The 24,161-nt window shown below is 46.2% G+C and overlaps 1 protein-coding gene across 2 annotated transcripts in view; it reads left to right on the top strand.

Moving 5' to 3' along the window:
• The window catches only part of LOC137532344 (NACHT, LRR and PYD domains-containing protein 3-like), a 475,094-nt gene that overhangs the window by 118,942 nt on the left and 331,991 nt on the right, over positions 1-24,161 (top strand). For both annotated transcript variants that reach the window (XM_068252758.1, XM_068252754.1), the window contains exon 7: positions 7,766-7,930. In XM_068252758.1, the coding sequence (XP_068108859.1) occupies positions 7,766-7,930 (165 nt within the window). The remainder of the gene's footprint in view (positions 1-7,765; positions 7,931-24,161) is intronic.

Genomic DNA, 24,161 nt, shown 5'->3' with positions numbered 1-24,161 from the left:
TTTTGGCCAAAAAGTTCCATTTTGGTCTCATCTGACCAGAGCACCTTTTTCCACATGGTTGCTGTGTCCCCCACATGGCTTGTGGCAAACTGCAAACGGGTCTTCTTATGCTTTTCTGTTAACAATGGCTTTTTTCTTGCCACTCTTCCATAAAGGCCAACTTTGTACAGTGCATGACTAATAGTTGTCCTATGGACAGAGTCTTCCACCTGAGCTGTAGATCTCTGCAGCTCGTCCAGAGTCACCATGGACCTCAGCGCTCTCCTTGTTCGGCCTGTTAGTTTAGGTGGATGGCCTTGTCTTGGTAGGTTTACAGTTGTGCCATACTCCTTCCATTTCTGAATGATAGCTTGAACAGTGCTCCTTGGGATGTTCAAGGCTTTGGAAATCTTTTTGTAGCCTAAGCCTGCTTTAAATTTCTCAATAACTTGATCCCTGACCTGTCTCGGACCTGTCTTGTGTGTTCTTTGGACTTCACGGTGTTGTTGCTCCCAATATTCTCTAAGACAACACCTGAGGCCCTCACAGAGCAGCTGTATTTGTACTGACATTAGATTACACACAAGTGCACTCTATTTAGTCATTAGCACTCATCAGGCAATGTCTATAGGCAACTGACTGCACTCATATCAAACCGAATAATTATGCACACACCACTTTGCAGTTATTTATTTGTAAAAAATGTTTGGAATGATGTATGATTTTCGTTCCACTTCTCACCTGTACACCACTTTGTGTTGGTCTTTCATGTGGAATTCCAATAAAATTGATTCATGTTTGTGGCAGTAATATGACAAAATGTGGAAAACTTCAAGGGGGCCGAATACTTTTGCAATCCACTGTATATATATATATATATATATATATATATATATATATATATATATATATATATATATATACAGGATCTTCTCAAAAAATTAGCATATTGTGATAAAGTTCATTATTTTCTGTAATGTACTGATAAACATTAGACTTTCATATATTTTAGATTCAAATACACACAACTGAAGTAGTTCAAGCCTTTTGTTGTTTTAATATTGCTGATTTTGGCATACAGCTCATGAAAACCCAAAATTCCTATCTCAAAAAATTAGCATATTTCATCTGACCAATAAAAGAAAAGTGTTTTTAAAACAAAAAAAGTCAACCTTCAAGTAATTATGTTCAGTTATGCACTCAATACTTGGGCGGGAATCTTTTTTGCAGAAATGACTGCTTCAATGCGGCGTGGCATGGAGGCAATCAGCCTGTGGCACTGATCAGGTGTTATGGAGACCCAGGATGCTTCGATAGCGGCCTTAAGCTCATCCAGAGTGTTGGGTCTTGTGTCTCTCAACTTTCTCTTCGCAATATCCCACAGATTCTCTATGGGGTTCAGGTCAGGAGAGTTGGCAGGCCAATTGAGCACAGTAATACCATGGTCAGTAAACCATTTACCAGTGGTTTTGGCACTGTGAGCAGGTGCCAGGTTGTGCTGAAAAATGAAATATTCATCTCCATAAAGCTTTTCAGCAGATAAAAGCATGAAGTGCTCCAAAATCTCCTGATAGCTAGCTGCATTGACACTGCCCTTGATAAAACACAGTGGACCAACACCAGCAGCTGACATGGCACCCCAGACCATCACTGACTGTGGGTACTTGACACTGGACTTCAGGCATTTTGGCATTTCCCTCTCCCCAGTCTTCCTCCAGACTCTGGCACCTTAATTTTTGAATGACATGTAAAAGTTGCTTTCATCCGAAAAAAGTACTTTGGACCACTGAGCAACAGTCCAGTGCTGCTTCTCTGTAGCCCAGGTCAGGCGCTTCTGCCGCTGTTTCTGGTTCAAAAGTGGGTTCATGCTTCCTTCTGCTGGAAAGCTTTATGGAGATGAATATTTCATTTTTCAGCACGACCTGGCACCTGCTCACAGTGCCAAAACCATTGGTAAATGGTTTACTGACCATGGTATTACTGTGCTCAATTGGCCTGCCAACTCTCCTGACCTGAACCCCATAGAGAATCTTTGTGATATTGTGAAGAGAAAGTTGAGAGACGCAAGACCCAACACTCTGGATGAGCTTAAGGCCGCTATCGAAGCATCCTGGGCCTCCATAACACCTGAGCAGTGCCACAGGCTGATTGCCTCCATGCCACGCCGCATTGAAGCAGTCATTTCTGCAAAAGGATTCCCGACCAAGTATTGAGTGCATAACTGAACATCATTATTTGAAGGTTGACTTTTTTTTGTTTTAAAAACACTTTTCTTTTATTGGTCGGATGAAATATGCTAATTTTTTGAGATAGGAAATTTGGGTTTTCATGAGCCTGACGCCCAAATCATCAATATTAAAACAATTAAAGGTTTGAACTACTTCAGTTGTGTGTATTTGAATCTAAGATATATGAAAGTTTAATGTTTATCAGTACATTACAGAAAATATTGAACTTTATCACAATATGCTAATTTTTTTTAGAAGATCCTGTATATATATATATATATATATATATATATATATATATATATATATATATATATATATATATATATATATATATGCATATATATATATATATATATATATATATATATATATATATATATGCATATATATACAGTGGATTGCAAAAGTATTTGGCCCCCTTGAAGTTTTCCACATTTTTTCATATTACTGCCACAAACATGAATCAATTTCATTGTAATTCCACGTGAAAGACCAATAGAAAGTGGTGTACATGTGAGAAGTAGCACAAAAATCATACATGATTCCAAACATTTTAAAAAAACCTGCAAAGTGGGGTGTGCGTAACTATTCAGCCCACTGAGTCAATACTTCGTAGAACCACCTTTTGCTGCAATTACAGCTGCCAGTCTTTTAGGGTATGTCTCCACCAGCTTTGCACATCTAGAGACTGAAATCCTTGCCCATTCTTCTTTGCAAAACAGCTCCAGCTCAGTCAGATTAGTTGGACAACGTTCGTGAACAGCAGTTTTCAGATCTTGCCACAGATTCTCGATTGGATTTAGATCTGGACTTTGACTGGGCCAATCTAACACATGGATATGTGTTGTTTTAAACCATTCCATTGTTACCCTGGCTTTATGTTTAGGGTCGTTGTCCTGCTGGAAGGTGAACCTCCGCCCCAGTCTCATGTCTTTTGCAGACTCCAAGAGGTTTTCTTCCAAGAGTGCCCTGTATTTGGCTCCATCCATCTTCCCATCAACTCTGACCAGCTTCCCTGTCCCTGCTGAAGAGAAGCAACCCTAGAGCATGATGCTGCCACCACCATATTTAACAGTGGGGATGGTGTATTCAGAGTGATGTGCAGTGTTAGTTTTCCGCCACACATAGCGTTTTGCATTTTGGCCAAAAAGTTCCATTTTGGTCTCATCTGGCCAGTGCACCTTCATCCACGTTTGCTGTTATCCCCCACATGGCTTGTGGCAAACTGCAAACGGGACTTCTTATGCTTTTCTGTTTAACTATGGCTTTCTTCTTGCCACTCTTCCATAAAGGCCAACTTTGTGCAATGCACGACAAATAGTTGTCCTATGGACAGAGTCTTCCACCTGAGCTGTAGATCTCTGCAGCTCGTCCAGAGTCGCCATGGGCCTCTTGACTACATTTCTGATCAGTGATCAGCGCTCTCCTTGTTCGGCCTGTGAGTTTAGGTGGACGGCCTTGTCTTGGTAGGTTTACAGTTGTAATTTCCTTACATTTTTGAATGATCGTTTGAACAGTGCTCCGTGGGATGTTCATGCAGAAATCAGAATAAATACAGAAATCTTTTTGTAGCCTAAGCCTGCTTTAAATTTCTCAGTAACTTTCTCCCTGACCTGTCTTGTGTGTTCTTTGGACTTCATGGTGTTGTTGCTCCCAACATTCTCTTAGACAACCTCTGAGGCCGTCACAGAGCAGCTGTATTTGTACTGACATTAGATTACACACAGGTGCACTCTATTTAGTCATTAGCACTCATCGGGCAATGTCTATGGGCAACTGGCTGCACTCAGACCAAAGGGGGCTGAATAATTACGCACACCCCACTTTGCAGTTATTTATTTGTAAAAAAATGTTTGGAATCATGTATGATTTTCGCTCCACTTCTCACATGTACACCACTTTGTATTGGTCTTTCACGTGGAGTTCCAATAAAATTGATTCATGTTTGTGGCAGTAATATGACAAAATGTGGAAAACTATGTGGAAATACTTCTGCAAACCACTGTATATATATATATATTGAGGCAAATAATAGTAAAAGTAATCAGGAACAACTTACTTTGATTATTTTCCTTTTCACAGTCTGTGGGAAGATCCAAAGTTCTATACCACTCCCAATAGTCCAAGCTGTTCTAAAGCATCCTAATTACACTGATTAATTGAGAACAGCTGTTTTAATCAACTCAACAGGTGAAAAACAGCAGCTCTCTGCAGTTGGTTTGTGGACTGTCATGGCTAAGACAAAGGAGCTCAGTGAGGACCTGCGGCTGCACATATACAAGATGTTCCGCACTTTGGAAAATTTCAGAGGATGTGGTCGGAAGCCAAAAGTGACATCTGTGCTGGCCAGGAGGATAGTGAGAGAGGTGAAAAAGAATCCAAAGATCACCACCAAGGCCATCCTGGTGAATCTGGGCTCTGCTGGTGGCAGTGTGTCAAGGCAGACAATCCAATGGACACTGCACACTGCTGGGTTGCACTGATGCAGAACAAGGAGGACACTTCTTCTCCAGATAAGGCACACAAAAGCTCGCTTGGCCTTTGCAAATGCTCATCGGACAAAGAAGAAGACTTCTAGTCTTATGTGTTATGGTCAAATGAAAAAAAAATGGAATTGTTTGGTCACAATGATGTTTCCCTCATTTGGCTTAAAAAAGGAGAAGCCTTCAACCCATAGAACACCATCCTCGCTGTCAAACATGGGGGTGGGAACCTAATGCTTTGGGGGTGTTTTTCAGCCAATGGACCAGGAAACCTAATCACAGTAAAAGGCGCCATGAAAAAAGCAATACATGATGATTCTCAATGGACATTTCAGCATGACAATGACCCAAAACACACAGCAAAAGTGGTGAAGAAATGGTTAGCAGACAACAACATTAATGTTTTGCAGTGGCCCAGCCAGAGTCCTGACTTGAATCCAACTGAGAATCTGTGGAGGGAGCTAAGGATCAGGGTGATGGCAAGAAGACCCTCAAACCTGAAAGATTTGGAGCTCATTGCTAAAGATGAATGGGCAAAAATACCTGTGGAGACATGCAAAAAGCAGTTCTGCAATTATAGAAAGTGTTTGATTGCTGTAATAGCCAATGCAGGCTTTTCTTTTGATTATTGAGAAGGGTATGAATACTTTTGGACTGGACACTTTTTGCTGGAATGTAAATACAGGCTAATAAATGTTTTGTTTTTTGTTTTTTTCCACAATAATGCCTCTTTTACATCGTCTTATTATCTTTTGGGAGACACCTATATCATTTCCCATCAAAAAATTGCTGGTTGAATAAAAGTAACTTTTAAGTCCAAATTTGCCAGGGGTATGAATAATTATGGGCAGCGCTGTATATAAATAATGGACCCACTGGTTTGTCTCACAGAACAAATCTCCAAACAACCATTATAATCACAAAGTGATTTCATAGTGATTTCTTACCTTTTTTAATGTTGTGATTTGTCAGTATTTCAGTACCTGTAGCAGAAGCGCAGTCACTGGGTAATGCTGCCGGCAGCGGGTGTGATGGTGTAAAAGTCACATGGCTCCAGTGGGATCAGCCATAAGGTAGCCATACATCAGGCGACTTGGAAGTCGATCAACCATCCAATTCAATTATAATCAAATTGGATAAAAATTGGTGCCATCAAGTGCATGCCCGACCGACAATGTGACCAATTTAGGGCCACATTTGGTTGCATTAGTCGATTGCACATGCTGCAATTTGTAGGGCTGACTTGCTTGACCGGGTGGGTGGTGGCAACAGTGTGCGATATCGGGACGAGCAACGAATCCCCGGCGTTGTCTCCTCTCATGTTTAATGTCCCCCCCGGGGTGCCCAGCATAAGCTATACATTACGTGTCCCCCCGGGTGCCCAGCATAAGCTATACATTACGTGTGTGGCTGCTGCTTGTCCTCCGCTGGCACCAGGCGAACTCCTTGCTCCATACACACGCCTCACAAGGTTACCTAGTAAGGGCACATGTGTGATGTCAGGCATCACAGTCCCGCCCACATTACTAGGCAACCACGTGGCACGTGTGTATGGAGAACGGAGGGGGCTCAGAGCCAGCGGAGGACAAGTAGCGGCCATGGACAGGTAATGTATAGCTTGCACTGGGCACCCGGGGGACATTAAACATTAAAGGGACAGGGTGGACTAGGGGTCCAGATGCAACGTCACAAGGCCAAGTCCTGATCAGTTTCAGCATGGAATTGATCGGGTATTGGCCTGTGGTGTATGGGCAGCGGGCAGATCTCTCTCTAATCAGATTTAGTTAGAGAGATTTGTCTCTTGGCCGACTCTGCCCATCCTCGCTAGATGTATGGCCACCTTTATAGCATAACATTAGCAAAGTGCTTGCAGTATGGCCAGACCTAACACATACACATGTGCATAGCATACACAGCATGCATCGCTATGTATAACTATCTGAAGAAAAAGTAACATCAGGTCCTGCACCAATCAGACTGTCAGCAGCTATGTGAACAAAGGTAACCCTCAAATACCACACTGAGTTTATACATGTACTAGTGACCTTAGCCCATTAAAAAACGGGCTAAGTCTGTCACCGCTCATCCGCTGGGCCCGTCCCCCACTGCGCAGACATGCCTGCCCCTCCTGGCCCCCTGCCATGTCATTCCCCCAGCACTCCTCAGCGTCTCTGCGTCCCTCTCTGCACATGCACACTGCAAAAAAATACACACACAGGGGCATGGGACGCAGAGACACTTGCGTTTTATTAGGTAGGATAGCTATTTTCTTAGCAGGGTGTGTGAAAAAAAGCAAATGAAAATCCATGTAAGCTCCCTCAGTAATATAAAGTGTTTCCTGTAACAGAGATGCTGTTTTCAGCTCTATTTCACAGCAGCATGTAAGCAAGGACACCCAAACTGAAAGACTACCGTAATTGCAATTCCTGATATCAATGTAGCGACACCTTTATTTAGCACATGATGGAATCTCCTGTAATTGTCTGGTAACATCTCCTCTGTGTCTGCAGTCTGAAGTATAATAAACAGACCTCACATTCTGCACAGGTGATAGGAGGCATCCTGGATTTTCCAATAAGTAAAAAGCATCCCCTGCATGTCCAGAGGCACCCCCTGCAACACTGATATAGATGGGACAGAAATCTTCCCATTTACCCTATTCTGACAATGTGGGGGGTGGGTGCCCTCCTGTGTGAGTCAGTCTGCTGTGTGAGGTGACCTGAACTCTCTGCAGCAGGTCTGTGCATTGTTCACTAATATCTATGAGGTTCCAACTGTTGCGTGCAAGTGGTAACAATGGAATATTCATGCCACCTATCTTATACAGTGGATTACATTAAAATAGGATTGTGTTGTGTAACACAAAGAAAAAGATTATTCCTTATAAGCAATACAATTATGCTGCCCTCTAGCTGTGGACATACGTATGACAGCATTTTAATTTTAAGGATTGATAAAAATATAAATTCTTGTAAATATAATGAGAAAATGTTTAATTCATGTAAGCATAAATCATACAAATTGTATGCAGTTTTTGTAGATTTCAGGTAATATTCTTCTCTTCTCCTGCAGTTTGCCGAGTAATTATCTGCGCTCCAGTATCTGCCCCCACCTGGCATCCTGCATAAGGAATAACCAGACTCTGACGAAGCTGGACCTGCATAGTAACGAGCTGGGGGGTGATGAATTCAGTGTCCTGATGGAGGCTCTGACAACAAGCCAGATAGAGGAATTAGAGTGAGTATAACAGCCCTGATTGCAGCAGAGATCAGCAGAATTATTCCCCTTTATTTCTGTAATGATCAGTAATAGCTCTAACAGCACAATAGTCATTACTTTATTCAGGATGTAAAACACACGTGATTGGGTGCACAGTAATGTTCCAGAACACAGGAGAGAGATGGCCCTTAGTGACAGGGGCTTCACTAATTGGAGAGTGGTCGTACAGGCAAGGTCGGCAACAGATCAGACATATAAGGTACAGAATCGGCAGGCAAGATCAGAGTAATTGTTCAGGCAGAGGTCGGCAACAGATCAGATATATAAGGTACAGAATCGGCAGGCAAGGTCAGAGTAATTGTTCAGGCAGAGGTCGGCAAGAGCAGATAGGCAGAGGTACAGAATCACTAGGCAAAAGAGAGGTCAGAGCAAGGCAGAAAGTCAAACACAGTAATAATAAACAGTAATAATAATAATCCTAAGCTAGTGCGAATCCCTGGGGTCCTGCCGGTTCAAGCACACACGGATCTGACTAGGTCTGAGAGCTTTAACTGTGAAGTTTCAGCAACAACGGGCAACTGACAGCTCAGATCTTAAATACCCGCTGTCAGGTCAGAAGCCCAGCCCAGAAGCACCCAACCAATCCACAGCGATGACAGACAAGATTGGTGTCAGCTGACCGCAAAGTCAGCTGACCCGTTTTCTCCGTCCATAAAGCTCCTGCCGCTCCGTGCGTGAGTGTGCGGACCTGCCCCCAATTGCAAAAGCCCTGTGCAATCTCCCCCGGCCGGCGAGAGACACGCTGGGTGACGTAACTGCAGCTGCCGTGATGCCCGGCCCGGAAGTCGCACCCACGCTGCCATCCGGAGAGGTGAGCTCACTAATACTGACAATTTTATTATCATTTTCCTTTCTCACATTCCCCAATAGTGACACCCATTGCAGTGACTGGGGAGGGATTATGGGGAGGTGTGGCTGGTTTGGGGGTACAGCCATAGTGCAGCCCCCAGAACACCTGGCTCTGTGTATATGTGACACCCATTGCAGTGACTGGGGGAGGGATTATGGGGGATTGTGGCTGGTTTGGGGGGTACATCCATACTGCAGCCCCCAGTACATTTGGCTCTGTGTATATGTGACACCCATTGCAGTGACTGGGGGAGGGATTATGGGGGATTGTGGCTGGTTTGGGGGTACATCCATACTGCAGCCCCCAGTACACCTGGCTCTGTGTATATGTGACAAATAAGGGCATTTCAAGGCTGTAGACAAATGAATAAATGGCCATGTCTGCAGGTTCTGTGTTGTCTATAAGATCCATACAGACGTGTCTCTAGTCACCGTATCCATTGTCTTCTACAACATTTCTGGTCCTCCTATACACTATATACAGTGGGTTGCAAAAGTATTCGGCCCTCTTGAAGTTTTCCACATTTTGTCACATTACTGCCACAAACATGAATCAATTTTATTGGAATTCCACATGAAAGACCAATACAAAGTGGTGTACATGTGAGAAGTGGATCGAAAATCATTCATCATTCTAAACATTTTTTTACAAATAAATAACTGCAAAGTAGTGTGTGCGTAATTATTCTGCCCCCTGAGTCAATACTTTGTAGAACCACCTTTTGCTGCAATTACAGCTGCCAGTCTTTTAGGGTATTGTCACGGAACAGCCGTGAGAAACGCAGGTGAAACTGGAGAATTCACAGTCGATTTCCTGATCGCTCCCTGTCAGATCTGTGCAGTCGTGCAAGCGATCAGAAAACGACTTCTTTGTGTTTTTAAAACCAGAGATCTGTTCCCCTGTGAGCAAAGCATTCCCCTCCCCCCTCCGGAATGCCTCCCCCCTCAGGAATGTCACACTGGCCACATTCCCTGCAGGGACCAGCTCATTCCCCCTACAGCTAGATGTCTCCATGAAAAGGGCTAGGAAGCTGGCTCCCCAGGGGGGCCCTGAGGAAGCCAGACTCTCCGGCACCGACCAGGGCAGACCTGAAGGCATGTGATGTATGGTTTCTTGTCGATTATATGGCGACTGTACATCGCACAGCTATAAAATTCATATAGTCTTATTCGGTAAAATCTGGCCATGATATGAAATTCATCGTGATAGCCCGTCCGGTTATTGAGGTATGACCCTTCTCAAGAACTGGGCCCGCTGCGCTAGCCATGTCTGATGTCATGTTAATCTGTATTTTCCGACAAGTATGAATCTGTTATCCACCTAAATATGACTTGTATCGTTTGTAAGTTACGGCATTTTATAAGTTTAAACCTAAAATCTCTCAGAGGGAATAAACCGTCATTGGTGAGTAATTTAGAGGGAGCCGGCATTGCTACACCCCCAAACCAGCTCCATCAAAAGTATCTGCGAGGGGCTCTTCCCTCAGTCCTCCAAATTCCATCTGTATGAGAGCGGTCTGCTGCCAGCCAGAGGACACATGGTTGGCGGCCATCTTGCTGAACTTTGAATTTTGCTCTGAAACAATGAACGTTGCGGAACTTGAAACCAAGGACTTGATGATTTTCCCACAAAAGGACATTTTCCATGAAACTAAGTATTTTTTCTCCCTTTCTTTTATTTTTCATACTACGCTATTAATGTCTCAATAATTGTTGATTTTAATGATTGTCTGTATATATGTAATGGATAGCGGAGATGCCACCGCGGAGACAGGCGACATGGCGGCGGTCTCCGCGTATCAGCCGGCGGCCTCTGCCGCGCAGTTACATGCTGGTGATCTGCCTGGTCCTTCTATTGCACATAGACTGAGGGCTACGCGCGCGCGTGCGCCAGGCGACAGGACCTTTAAGCGAATAGTCAGCTGATCTGCCAAGTCAGCTGACTCCAACAGTACTTCGGATTGGCTGAGTGGCTGGGGCGGCGCTGCGGAGCAACTTGGTATATATAGAACAAGCCTGTCAGTTGTTCCTCGTCTGCTATTGCTAATGCTTACGTGTGAGCGCTCAGACCTTAGTCAGATCCCAAAGTGTGCTAGAACCAGCCGGAGCTGGGGATCCACACTTAGCCAGATTCTGTTGATAGCTTAAAGTACTAATTACATTGTATTATCTGTTATGACCTTCTGCTTTCCTTGATTACTCTCCTGCTTGCTGACTCTGTACCTCTGCTCATCTGATTCACGTTGCCGACTCTGCCTGAACTCGACTCTGAATCAGCCTTCTGTCTTTGTACCTGATCTGTCCGTACGTTGCCTACTCTGCTTGTCTGACCTCTCTATCCTCACCAGTGGGCCTAGCCACTGGTGAGGGATCTGTAGTGTTCACCTGCTTCTCAGGTGAAGCTCTTTTGCAGCACTGTCTGTAACACCTGCTCCTCAGGTGTCCACTGGCTGCAGTACTGTCTTAATCACCTGCTTCTCAGGTGATCAAGCTTGCAGCATCCTCTGTAGCACCTGCTCCTCAGGTGATCCTTGGCTGCAGTATTGTCTGAAGTCACCCGCTCCTCGGGAGACTTCCTCTTCCTTCATTACTGTTGCACCAAACACCACTCACCTTGGTAGTCCTGTGTCTGGCTATACTAGCATTATTGGTGATTCTGCAGATCACCACATAATCAGGTATAGCATCTGTATTATTGGTGATACTGCAGATCACCAATAATCAGAAAATCTGTTTAGCTGACACCAATCGTTACAGAACAGCAGACCAAACATTATGGACGCACTTCGTGATCAGGTTGGAGTCCTGACCACTGCGGTAAACAATCTTACCAGGGTGATTAATACCCAACAGACCCAGATTACACAATTGTCTGAGACTGTACAGGTACTCTAAACGGCCGTTAACGCAGTGCGATCACCTCCAGTCACAGACCTTCGTATGTCCGTACCCGAGAAGTTCTCAGGGCATAGATCTGACTTTCAAAACTTTAAGAATCGTGTGCTATCTTATTTTGAGTTGAGGCCTAACGTGTCAGGTTCAGAGCAGCAGAGGGTAACATTTATAAAGACCCTTTTGTCAGGAGATTCGCAAACATGGGCATATAGTCTTCATTCTGAACATGTGGCATTATCCTCAGTACAGGAATTTCTTAAGGCCATGGCCATTATATATGATGATCCGGATATTTCAATCACTGCTGAGTGGAAACTCAAGGCTCTCAGGCAGGGTCCTAATCCGGTGGAGGTTTATGCGGCAGAGTTTAGAAAGTGGGCTGTGTCAGCTAGATGGGGATCATATGCATTGCTAGACTGTTTCCTGTCAGGGTTGTCTGATGCAGTCTCTGATTTGATGTTGGGACACCCTGAGCCCAAATCCGTTGATGAAGCTATTTCTTTGGCTGTGCGGGTAGACCGCCGCTTACGCTATCAGAAACAGACCCGTGGTAGGAATGCAGTAAGATCTATCTCCTACGCCTCCTCTCCACCCTCGTCACCGCCAGACGAGCCGATGCAAATCGGACACTCTCGGTTGACGCAAGTGGAAAAGAATCGCAGAAGGTCAGAGAGACTTTGTCTATACTGTGCTGAGGAGGGTCACATTGTTCAGAATTGTTCCAAGAAGTCGGGAAACGCTGCCGCCTAGGTGTAGTCAGAGGTAATACCCTAGGCGAGCAGTCTTTACCTCTAAACAATAATCGTCTGCTCCTTCCTTGTTCCATTACCTGGGAAGGCCAGACCACACTCACAGAGGCTTTCTTGGACTCCGGGTCTGCAGCCAATTTTATAGACTATGACTTGGTAAAAAAATTGTGGATTCCCTTATGCCCTTTAGACCGACAGATATTGGTCACAGCGGTAGATGACTCTCCCTTGCAATGTAAACAGCCTCTTTCTCAGACTCCCTTGTTATTATGTAGTATAGGGGTGCTACACAAAGAGAAAGTACAGTTCTTTGTCCTGCAAATGACATCCTCTACCATTATCCTTGGTATGCCCTGTTGCAACTCCACTCCCCTCAGATAGACTGGGCTTCAGGTCAGCTACAGAGCTGGTCAACCCATTGTCATCATCCTTGTTTGGAGAGAGTTGCTGTTTGTGCCACCAGGGTACAGGTCAAAGGAGTGCCAGTGCAGTACGCTGAATTTGCTGATGTATTCTGTCCAAAGTCCGCAGATAAACTCCCACCCCACCGGAGTTTTGATTGTCCCATAGAATTAAGATCTGGTTGTATGCCCCCTAGAGGTCATCTTTATAACTTGTCAGGGCCTGAGAAGCTGGCAATGCAGGATTACATTAAAGAGGAACTGTAAGGAGGAATAAATATTCCTTAAAAAGCAGTATAAGACAGTGATTTAAGTATATAGATAAGAAGGATTGACTAATAAATCTCGTAACCCTGTCAGCAAGGTGCTGTAAAAATGCCATAGGCAGCATGGGAGGATCCCTGTTTACTACTGGCAGGAGTAGCAAGTTTTTTTTTTCTTCATCCCAGCAGTTGAAAACACGCCCACAGTGAAGGTTGTTACACCCTCCTTCCCCAACCTTTTTTTTTCCCTAACTGACATAATTTGCAGAAGCCCAGGAAGTATAATATGCACATGTGTAAACAGAAGCAGACAGGGAATGAGCTGGAGATGCTGATTAGTGTATTGTAATATAGCTGAATAGCAGAGGCGTTTCAAACCACTTACAGCATAAGGGCCACTAGCTGCGTTTTTGCCAGAATCGCAAAACGCATGCGTTTGCTGATTCTGTGTGCACCTTGTTTAAAATAAGAATCTTGGGTGGCCTTTTCCACTGCTGCGTTCCGGTTTTTACAAAACGCAAACCCATGTCTGTGCGATTATGATGCGTTTTGTGTTTCAATGTAAAGTATAGGAATGCATGAAAAACGCATAGAAATGTGTTTTGCGTTATGTATTGATTTAACCACCAGTATCTATTTTCAAGACAATACTTGCCATTTGCCAATCAGAAAAACGGAAACTGCAAACGCATAAAAAAACGCACAAAACGAAGATCAAAATTGGGGAAACGCAAATGCATTTGTAGTTGCGTTTTGCAGTGGAAAAGGGCCCTGAAGCACAGAGCTGTCTACAAAGGCACTGTAAATTTTCTGGCAGTCCAGGAAAAAAAAGTTTCTTTTCCATGTCTTGAGAGACTGAAAACTAAAGCTAGCCATACATCAGGCAATGATGGGCAGATTCGACCAAGAGACAAATCTCTCTCTAATCAAATCTGATTAGAGAGAGATCTGTCAACTGCTCATACACCACAGGCCGATTGCCGATCAATTTCAGCATGAAATCTCCTGGAAATCGGCAGAGCCCGCCGCTGTTCCTCTGTGTATAAATGTATGTACATGTATGTGTATTTATACATTACCTGTCCTGTATCTGTCTTCCACCGCTCCTCCCTATAAATGCCGGCCAGCGTAACGTCGCACACGCACGCCAGCGAGATATGTGCCGGCAGCAAGTATGGGAAGTGTAGCAGCGGATTCAGAAGAGGGCGGTCACTGGGACACAGACAGGACAGGTAATGTGTAAATACACGTACACACATAGCGCCAGGAGTTTCGTCACTCACCCCGATATCACTTGCCTTTTACCGCCATGCACCCGACCAACCACGATAGCCAATTTGCAGCATTTCCGATTGACTCATGTGCCCAAATATCAGCCTGAAATTGGTTGCGTTGTCAATCAGGCATGCACTTGGCGGCGTGATTTTAAAGAGGAACTGTAACGACAAAACGGCCCCTGGGGGGTACTCACCTCGGGTGGGGGAAGCCTCCGGATCCTAATGAGGCTTCCCACGCCGTCCTCCATCCGTCAGGGGTCTCGCTGCAGCCCTCCGTGCAGCGGTGACGTAATATTTACCTTCCTGGCTCCTGCGCAGGTGCTCTGACGGCTGTCGGCGCCGAAGTAGGCGTAAATACCCGATCGCCGTCGGGTCTGCTCTACTGCGCAGGCGCAAGTTTCCGGCGCCTGCACAGTAGAGCGGACCCGACGGAGATCGGGTATTTCCGTCTATTTCCGTGCCGAAAGTTGCCACAGCGCCCCCGCTGGAGCCAGCAAAGGTAAATATTGAACTGACAGTCGGCACAGTCGCCGGCTGTTCGGAGGGCTGCGACGAGACCCCCGTGGGACAGAGGACGGCGTGGGAAGCCTCATTAGGATCCGGAGGCTTCCCCCACCCGAGGTGAGTACCCCCCAGGGGATCTTTTTAATGTTACAGAGTCTCTTTAATCTGATTTGATTATAAGCTTTCTCCCCCCTGCACAATTGTGCTAATGACTGCATCTGCTCGTCCACTGATAAGAAATACAAAGATTTGTAGACAGTCCCTATTCAGTATTCTGCAGGGTCTTGAGTACAGCATCCTGCCTCCAGCCTTTTCACCCCAAATCCCCAAGAGCTTTGTACTGTAGTGATGCTGGAGCAGTCTGCAGAGCCAGCCATCAGAGTAGGACAGATTGGGCCCATTCACACTGGGGATCACAAAATGCTGGCAATTAGCGCTAGCGTTTTGCGGCTGTGATTTTTTTTTTTTTTTTGCAGCAAACGCATATTTTTGACTACATTTTCATGATTTTTGAGCGATTGGGATTACACAAGCACTTTAATCTGCAGAAACCGCCTACGAATGTAGTGTGAATGGGCCCTGAAGAGCACACTCATCTGACATCATCTGCAGCACTGTAAAGAGTACATATTCATGTCGCTGACTGTCCTCAGAGGAGCTCACAATCTAATCCTACCATAGTCATAGTGTAATGTCCTACCATATTATTATTATGTGTTTATATAGCACTGACACCTTCTGCAGCAGTTTACAGAATATATAGTCATGTCACTGACTGTCCTTAGAGGAGCTCACAGTCTAATCCTGTGTCAAAATAAACACATGACGTAGCTGCAAATGAATATTGAATACTAACCTCACCGTCAGTTCCTCCCAGAAGCTCACCATTTTCTTCTTACAATGATGCCTTCCAGTTCTGACAATATTTTGTCAGAACTGAAATATACCAGTTGCTGTCAGTTATATATCAGCAGTTGTCAGTTACAACTGAATGTGCAAGGTAATGTCCATGTTTCCCTATGGCTCAAGTGGTGTGATATTACAGTTTAACAGTGTGCTGACCAGGAAGCTGTTAAGGGGTAATGGCCATTTTAAAATGGAGGATGGAGAATTTAATTGATCACAGTGGACAAATGGGACGCAGGAGAGGAGAAAGAGATTGAGGAGTATACAGGAGGTAAGTATGATCTGTGTATGGTTATTTTTACTTTTTATTTTCAGTTCAGGTTCTCTTTAAAGGAGTCATCAAGGGATATGAGGAAAATAAGTGCCACTTACCCGGGGCTTCGTCCAGGCTGACCAGGACGAAGGCTTGTACTGCACCTGCGTGAGCGTCACTATCACTGCCACGTGGACCGGAGTGTACTGCGCAGGCGTAGTAGTTCTGCGCCTCTGCAGTATGCTCCGGTCCACGTGGCGGTGATTGACAGCACCCCTCACGCAGGTGCAGTACCTCCTGGTCGGCCTGACGTCATCGCCGGGGACCGGAAAGCTTCACAAGCGAACGGCTCATCGCAGAGCTGCACCAAGGGACATGCTGGGAGCTTGTGGCTGGACGAAGCCCCGGGTAAGTAGCACTTATTTTCCTTCAATTCCCTTGAGGACTCCTTTAAGGCATAAGTAAGGGACAGCTGGAGAGGTCTGACTTCTAGCTCTGCACTTTTACTACTTTCTAAGCAAAGCACAGGAGACACAGCAGTGTAAAGCATGCTGGCAGCCTGTCACTGAGCCTGCACTGCTCTCTGCTTTGTTTCTGAACTCAAAGTAAAAAAAGTTCAGGCTAAGAAGTCAGACCTCTCTCCCCCTCCCCTAGATGCATCAGACAGGCAGCGTTTTCACACTGTATACATTTTATCAGATGCTGGAGATTACCTGTCATGCCTGTGGGAGAGAAACAGTGAGGAGGACAGTGGATGAGTGAGCTGGCTGCTAGATACACGCTGCTCACTCTCCTGAAAGCTGCTGGCACTGAACGAGATTTGGGGGCGTGGCCGGCTCACTGCTGCCTGTCTCTTGTTGAAGGAGACTTTTTTTTTTTCCCAAACACCAGGAGAGAGCTTGTGACGTTTCTAAACGTCACTACCCAGAAGGCACTGAGAGTAGGCTAATTATTATACATCCGCGGAGGCAGCTAGTGTGGTGGGCGTGACTTACTGGTTAAAGCTACAGAAAGTAAGTAAATTTATATTATTTTACTAGGAGATACTTGTTTTTCCCCTATAAAGTGGGCATGATGTACACACTGGTGCTGAGTACAATAGGAGGTTACAGTTCCTCTTTAAGGAAAACCTGGCCAAGGGCTTCATCCGTCCTTCCCGATCACCAGCCGGGGCTGGGTTCTTTTTTGTACAGAAAAAGGACGGTGGCCTTAGACCTTGTATAGACTATCGAGGTCTGAAAAAAATCACAATAAAAAATCGCTATCCGTTGCCCCTGATTGACGATTTATTTGCTCAAGTGACCAATGCCGGTATCTTCTCCAAGTTAGACCTGCGAGGGGCATACAACCTGGTGCGCATTAGGGACAGTGACGAAGGGAAGACGGCATTCAACACGCCCGACGGGCATTACGAGTATCTGGTTATGCCGTACGGGTTGTGTAATGCCCCTGCCGTCTTCCAGGAGTTAATCAATGAAGTCTTCAGGGAGGTTTTGGGAAAGTTTGTGCTAGTTTATCTAGACGACATACTGATTTTCTCTCCTAATCTGACAGAACATCGTAAACATGTCAAGTTTGTTTTAAGAAAATTAAGACAGAATTCGCTGTACGCAAAGCTAGAGAAGTGCCTCTTCGAGGTCACTAAACTTCCTTTTTTGGGATACATTATTTCCACTTCTGGCCTCTCCATGGATCCAGAGAAAGTCTCTGCTGTTTTGGAGTGGCCTCAACCTGTAGGATTGAAGGCACTCCAAAGATTTCTTGGCTTCACCAATTACTATAGAAAGTTCATCAAGGGGTTCTCCTCGGTAGTGTCACCCCTTACCAATCTTACCAGAAAAGGGGCTGACACTTACCATTGGACGTCAGAGGCACAGACCGCCTTTGCCACACTTAAAAAGTTGTTCTGCTCTGCTCCCATTCTGAGACATGTGGATGTCACCTTCCCCTTCATTGTTGAGGTCGATGCGTCAGAGATTGGGGTTGGAGCTGTGCTGTCTCAACGCATAGGGCCTTCAAGGCAAACTACACCCTTGTGCCTTTTTCTCTCCTAGATTCTCTCCTGCCGAGAGGAACTACGATATCGGCAATCGGGAGCTTTTGGCCATTAAGTTGGCCTTCGAAGAGTGGCGCCATTGGCTGGAAGGGGCAGAACATACCATCACAGTCTATACAGATCATAAGAACTTGGAGTACATTGAAGGGGCCAAGAGACTTAGTCCCCGACAGGCCCGCTGGTCCTTATTCTTTTCAAGGTTCAGATTTATTATAACGTACACACCAGGTAGCAAGAACGTTAAAGCAGACGTGTTATCTAGGTGTTTTGAGTCTGAGACAGTTCAGTCTTCAACCCCTGAGACCATCCTACCTCAAAGGGTGGTGCTGGCAGCTACTGAAACTTGGGAGGACTGGACGGCTACTCTGGGCCCTTACCAACAGGACATTCCAGAAGGGAAGCCTCATGGGGTTATGTTTGTACCACTTCCTTTTCGCCTACAACTTTTACAATTATTTCATTCCCATAAGAATGCTGGGCATCCGGGGGCTGCCCGAACTCAGGATCTGTTATCCAGATGTGTATGGTGGCCTTCACTGGCATTTGATTGTAAAGAGTTTGTGAGAGAGTGTTCAGTTTGTGCTAGAAGTAAGCCCTCTCGTCAGGCACCAGTGGACTCATTTGTCCATGGACTTTGTGTCACGATCGGTGTAGCAGAGAGAGGGTCTGATTACCGGTGAACTGCAGTATCACCGAGAATGCAGAATATACCCGATTATCGATGATCTGCAGTATCACCGATAATCCGATATAACGCTAACCTCTGAACACCTGAGTAGTGTGAGTGCTTGGTGCAACAGTAATACCTTGAGGACTAAGCCTCAGAAACAAGTGCCGTACAGTATGAAGTACTGCAGCAATACAGATTCCTTCCGAAGGCCTGGACTCTCCCGGGGGAGGAGTCAGGCGGAGCGTAGGAAGGACAGAACATGAGTGACACCTAGGAGAGAGTGTCACTAACAGATCTGGGAACTGCCTCTAACAGTAAGGTCAGTTCTCGAAGTCAGGCAAGCCAGGTCGTAACACACAGACAAATACAGTACAGATTCAGAACGCAGAGGCGGAGACTAATAAACAAGCAGGGTTCGGCAACAGGGTATCAGAAATATCGGGGTACAGAATCAGGAGTCAGATGCAGAGTCTAAGAGCGAGCCGAGGTTCGGCAACAGGGTATCAGAATGACAAGATCAAAATACAGAAGAATAGTAACAAGCTTGGGGAACCTGAGGAGCAGGTTCCCAATGAATACAGGATGGGCCCTGGGGCAGTAAATACAGAGCTGGCCCTGTGGAGCAGGTGCCCAGCAAATACAGCGCTGGCCCTGGGGAGCAGGTGCCCAGCAAATACAGAGCTGGCCCTATGGAGCAGGTGCCCAGTAAATACAGAGCTGGCCCTATGGAGCAGGTGCCCAGCACATACAGAGCTGGCCCTGTGAGCAGGTGCCCAGCAGATACAGAGCTGGCCCTGTGAAGCAGGTGCCCAGCACATACAGAGCTGGCCCTGTGAAGCAGGTGCCCAGCACATACAGGCATGAACTATCTCCTAGTGATAGAGATAGTTCTCAGGGTCGGGAAGGCCAAGTCGGCAACTCACAGACAAACAAAGTACAGGATCAGAAGACAGAGGCAGTGTAGTCAGACAGGCAGAAAGTCATAACAGATAATCACAATCAAACTAGTACTTTAGACTATCAACAGAATCTAGCTAAGTGTAGGATTACAGCTCCAGCTGGTCCCGGCACACTTTCGGATCTGACTAAGGGTCTGCGTGCTCCCACGTAGTGATGCAACGACAGGCAACCAGCAACTGACCAAGCAGCAGAATATATAGTTGCTGGACTCTGCCGCCCCCCGCCCGAACCACTCAGCCAATCATGAGTCCTGCAGGAATCAGCTGACCTTCCTGATCAGCTGACACTTCCTCTGCAGGTATAAAGGTCCTGAATTCAGGCCCGCGCGAGCATAGCTCTCCATCTGCCTAGATGCGCTAACAGACCCAGCCACACCAAGCACATGCTGCTGCATGCAAACAGCCGCTTTGCTGTCAGGACATGCGGCGGCTTTTCCTCGTTCCACCACACAACCAGACGCGTGCAAACCGCCGCGTAGGACGCGGAGTCAGCCGCCTAGCACTTGGCACACGCGGCGGCTTTTCCGCGTTTCCTCACACTTTGTGGGAGAACTCCCCAGGTCTGAAGGTGAAACGGTCATTTGGGTGGTAGTCGATAGGTTCAGTAAGATGGCTCATTTCTTCCCCCTGAAAGGACTCCCCTCGGCCCAGGAGTTAACTGATCTCTTCATTCAGCACGTTTTCCGGCTGCATGGCATTCCGGAAAATGTGGTGTCAGATAGGGGAGTCCAGTTTGTGTCAAAATTTTGGAGAGCTTTTTGCCATCAGTTAGGTATGGACCTTTCGTTTTCATCAGGCTACCACCCACAGACCAATGGTCAGACCGAAAGAGTTAACCAGTCCCTTGAACAATTCCTCAGGTGTTATGTGGCCGATGCCCAGTCAGATTGGGTAAAGTTCTTACCGTTCGCAGAATTTGCGCATAATAACCTGAAAGTGCCTCCTCTGGATTTTCCCCTTTTCAGGTGGTGTCGGGAAAATCTCGCAAGTTTTCTCCTTTACCTGTGGCATCTACTCCTTTCCCGGCCCTGGAAGATTGGCAAAAGGCGTTAAAGGAGATTTGGGTGTTAGTTAAGAGTAATTTGGGAAAAGCTTTCCAGACTCAGAAGTAACAGGTGGATAAAAGGCGGTCTGTACAGTGGATGTTTTCTCCAGGGGACATGGTGTGGGTATCTACTCGGCATTTAGCGTTGAAACAACCGTCACCGAAGTTAGGACCCAGATTTATAGGCCCATACCCTGTGTCCAGAAAGTTTAATGAGGTCACATATGCGATTGATCTCCCAGCCAGCATGAGAGGTGGGAGATCAATCCATGTTTCTTTGCTGAATCCTGCAGTGCACGTAGGTTCCTCCCCCCCGTGATGGTTGATGACCAACCTGAGTATGAGATCGAGAAGATCTTGGATTCTCAAATGGTGCAGAATTCTGTACAATATCTGGTCCATTGGAAGGGGTATGGTCTGGAGGAAAGAATTTGGGTGCCGGATTGTCGCATGCATGCTAAGTATTTAAAGAATGAGTTTCATGAGTTACATCCTGAGAAGCCGGGAAGGAAGTGTCCGGGGTCCACTCCTCAGTGGGGGGGGGTACTGTAATGGATAGCGGAGATGCCGCCGCGGAGACTGGCGGCATGGCGGCGGTCTCCGCGTATCAGCCGGTGGCCTCTGCCGCGCAGTTACATGCTGGTGATCTGCCTGGTCCTTCTATTGCACATAGATTGAGGGCTACGCGTGCGCGCGCCAGGCGACAGGACCTTTATGCGAATAGAAGGGGAGTCAGCTGATCTGCCAAGTCAGCTGACTCCAACAGTACTTCGGATTGGCTGAGTGGCTGGGGCGGCGCTGCGGAGCAACTTGGTATATATAGAACAAGCCTGTCAGTTGTTCCTCGTCTGCTGTTGCTAATGCTTACGTGTGAGCGCTCAGACCTTAGTCAGATCCCAAAGTGTGCTAGAACCAGCCGGAGCTGGGGATCCACACTTAGCCAGATTCTGTTGATAGCTTAAAGTACTAATTACATTGCATTATCTGTTATGACTTTCTGTTTTCCTTGATTACTCTCCTGCTTGCTGACTCTGTACCTCTGCTCATCTGATTTACGTTGCCGACTCTGCCTGAACTCGACTCTGAATCAACCTTCTGTCTTTGTACCTGATCTGTCCGTACATTGCCTACTCTGCTTGTCTGACCTCTCTATCCTCACCAGTGGGCCTAGCCACTGGTGAGGGATCTGTAGTATTCACCTGCTCCTCAGGTGAAGCTCTTTTGCAGCACTGTCTGTAACACCTGCTCCTCAGGTGTCCACTGGCTGCAGTACTGTCTTAATCACCTGCTTCTCAGGTGATCAACCTTGCAGCATCCTCTGTGGCACCTGCTCCTCAGGTGATCCTTGGCTGCAGTATTGTCTGAAGTCACCCGCTCCTCGGGAGACTTCCTCTTCCTTCATTACTGTTGCACCAAACACCACTCACCTTGGTAGTCCTGTGTCTGGCTATACTAGCATTATTGGTGATTCTGCAGATCACCACATAATCAGGTATAGCATCTGTATTATTGGTGATACTGCAGATCACCAATAATCAGAAAATCTGTTTAGCTGACACCAATCATTACAATATATTAATTATTTATATTGCCCGTGAATAAAGACTTTATCAAAGTCATTCACTGTTCCGCTACCCTGCTTCTCAGCCGCACAAACTGCACCAGACTTCTGGAGAGATGCTACTATTGTACTGTTGTTAGCTAGACAGAATACAGCGTGTTTTAACCATTTTTATTTGCAGGACCAGTCAGTCAGCCAGTCGGATCCACTGGCCCATTCCAGTGGTGGTGGCAGATACCCTGAAGTAGTGTGTAAAGTTGTAATTACCGTACCTCACAGGCTCCCTTCTGTTCGGGCTGCTGCCCAAATTTCCGTCGGTTTCTGCTCAAAGATCACGCCCACAGCTTGCATGGTCTGTGTGCTGAAACCGATTGGAAGGCAATTTGCGGTCTGACCACTAGGGCTCCTGTGACCAGGGCCGGGCCGAGGCATAGGCTGGAGAGGCTCCGGCCTCAGGGCGCAGTGTAGGGGGGGGCGCAGAATTCATTCAGCTGTCATTCCTAATTGTGTTTGAAGCAGAGAGAAATATGAAAAGGGGATACATGGCAGTGACTGCAAGTCAGATAACTAGAGATTAAGGTGTTGGGGAGGTTGTGGGCCCATGGGGGCCTCTTAGTCTAATAGCAATCAGTGTGTGACAGCTGGGGTGGGAGGGATGGAGGGGCGCATTTTGGTGTCTCAGCCTTGGGTGCTGGAGGACCTTGTCCCGGCTCTGCCTGTGACAGGTATGTCTCTACCAGCTTTGCACATCTAGAGACTGAAATTCTTGCCCATTCTTCTTTGCAAAACAGCTCCAGCTCAGTCAGATTAGATGGACAGCATTTGTGAACAGCAGTTTTCAGATCTTGCCACAGATTCTCGATTGGATTTAGATCTGGACTTTGACTTGGCCATTCTAACACATAGATATGTTTTGTTTTAAACCATTCCATTGTTGCCCTGGCTTTATGTTTAGGGTCATATTCCTGCTGGAAGGTGAACCTCCGCCTCAGTGTCAAGTCTTTTGCAGTCTCCAAGAGGTTTTCTTCCAAGTTTGCCCTGTATTTGGCTCCATCCATCTTCCCATCAACTCTGACCAGCTTCCCTGTCCCTGCTGAAGAGATGCACCCCCCGATCATGATGCTGCCACCACCATATTTGACAGTGGGGATAGTGTGTTCAGAGTGATGTGCAGTGTTAGCTTTCTGCCACACATAGCGTTTTGCATTTTAGCCAAAAAGTTCCATTTTGGTCTCATCTGACCAGAGCACCTTCTTCCACATGGTTGCTGTGTCCCCCAAATGGCTTGTGGCAAACTGCAAACGGTACTTCTTATACTTTCTGTTAACAATGCCTTTCTTCTTGCCACTCCTCCATAAAGGCCAACTTTGTACAGTGCATGACTAATAGTTGTCCTATGGACAGAGTCTCCCACCTGAGCTGTAGATCTCTGCAGCTCGTGCAGAGTCACCATGGGCCTCTTGACTGCATTTCTGATCAGCGCTCTCCTTGTTCGGCCTGTTAGTTTAGGTGGATGTAATGCACACAATAGCCGCGCCAGTAATCCGTAACCGCTCTTGCAATCCAAGATCCTTAAAAATATAAACACAACAAATCAGAACTTCTCAAAGTGAGTATTGCCTCATCAGTGACACCCTTGTGCATAAACACACACTGCGTGAGGAAAGAGAGGTTACTGTCACCAGGGTTGGTAGGGGATCACACACCCCCCTTGCTTTCCCTGCTCACCAGAGGAATTCTTGATAATTTTGCATATCGTAAAATGTCCGACCTATGGAGCCTTTAAAAACATCAAGAAAAT

The sequence above is a fragment of the Hyperolius riggenbachi genome, chromosome 1 (assembly GCF_040937935.1).
Source record: "Hyperolius riggenbachi isolate aHypRig1 chromosome 1, aHypRig1.pri, whole genome shotgun sequence".
Taxonomy (NCBI): domain Eukaryota; kingdom Metazoa; phylum Chordata; class Amphibia; order Anura; family Hyperoliidae; genus Hyperolius; species Hyperolius riggenbachi.
Note: the sequence above shows the minus strand (reverse complement) of the source record. Positions and strands in the feature narration are given on the sequence as shown.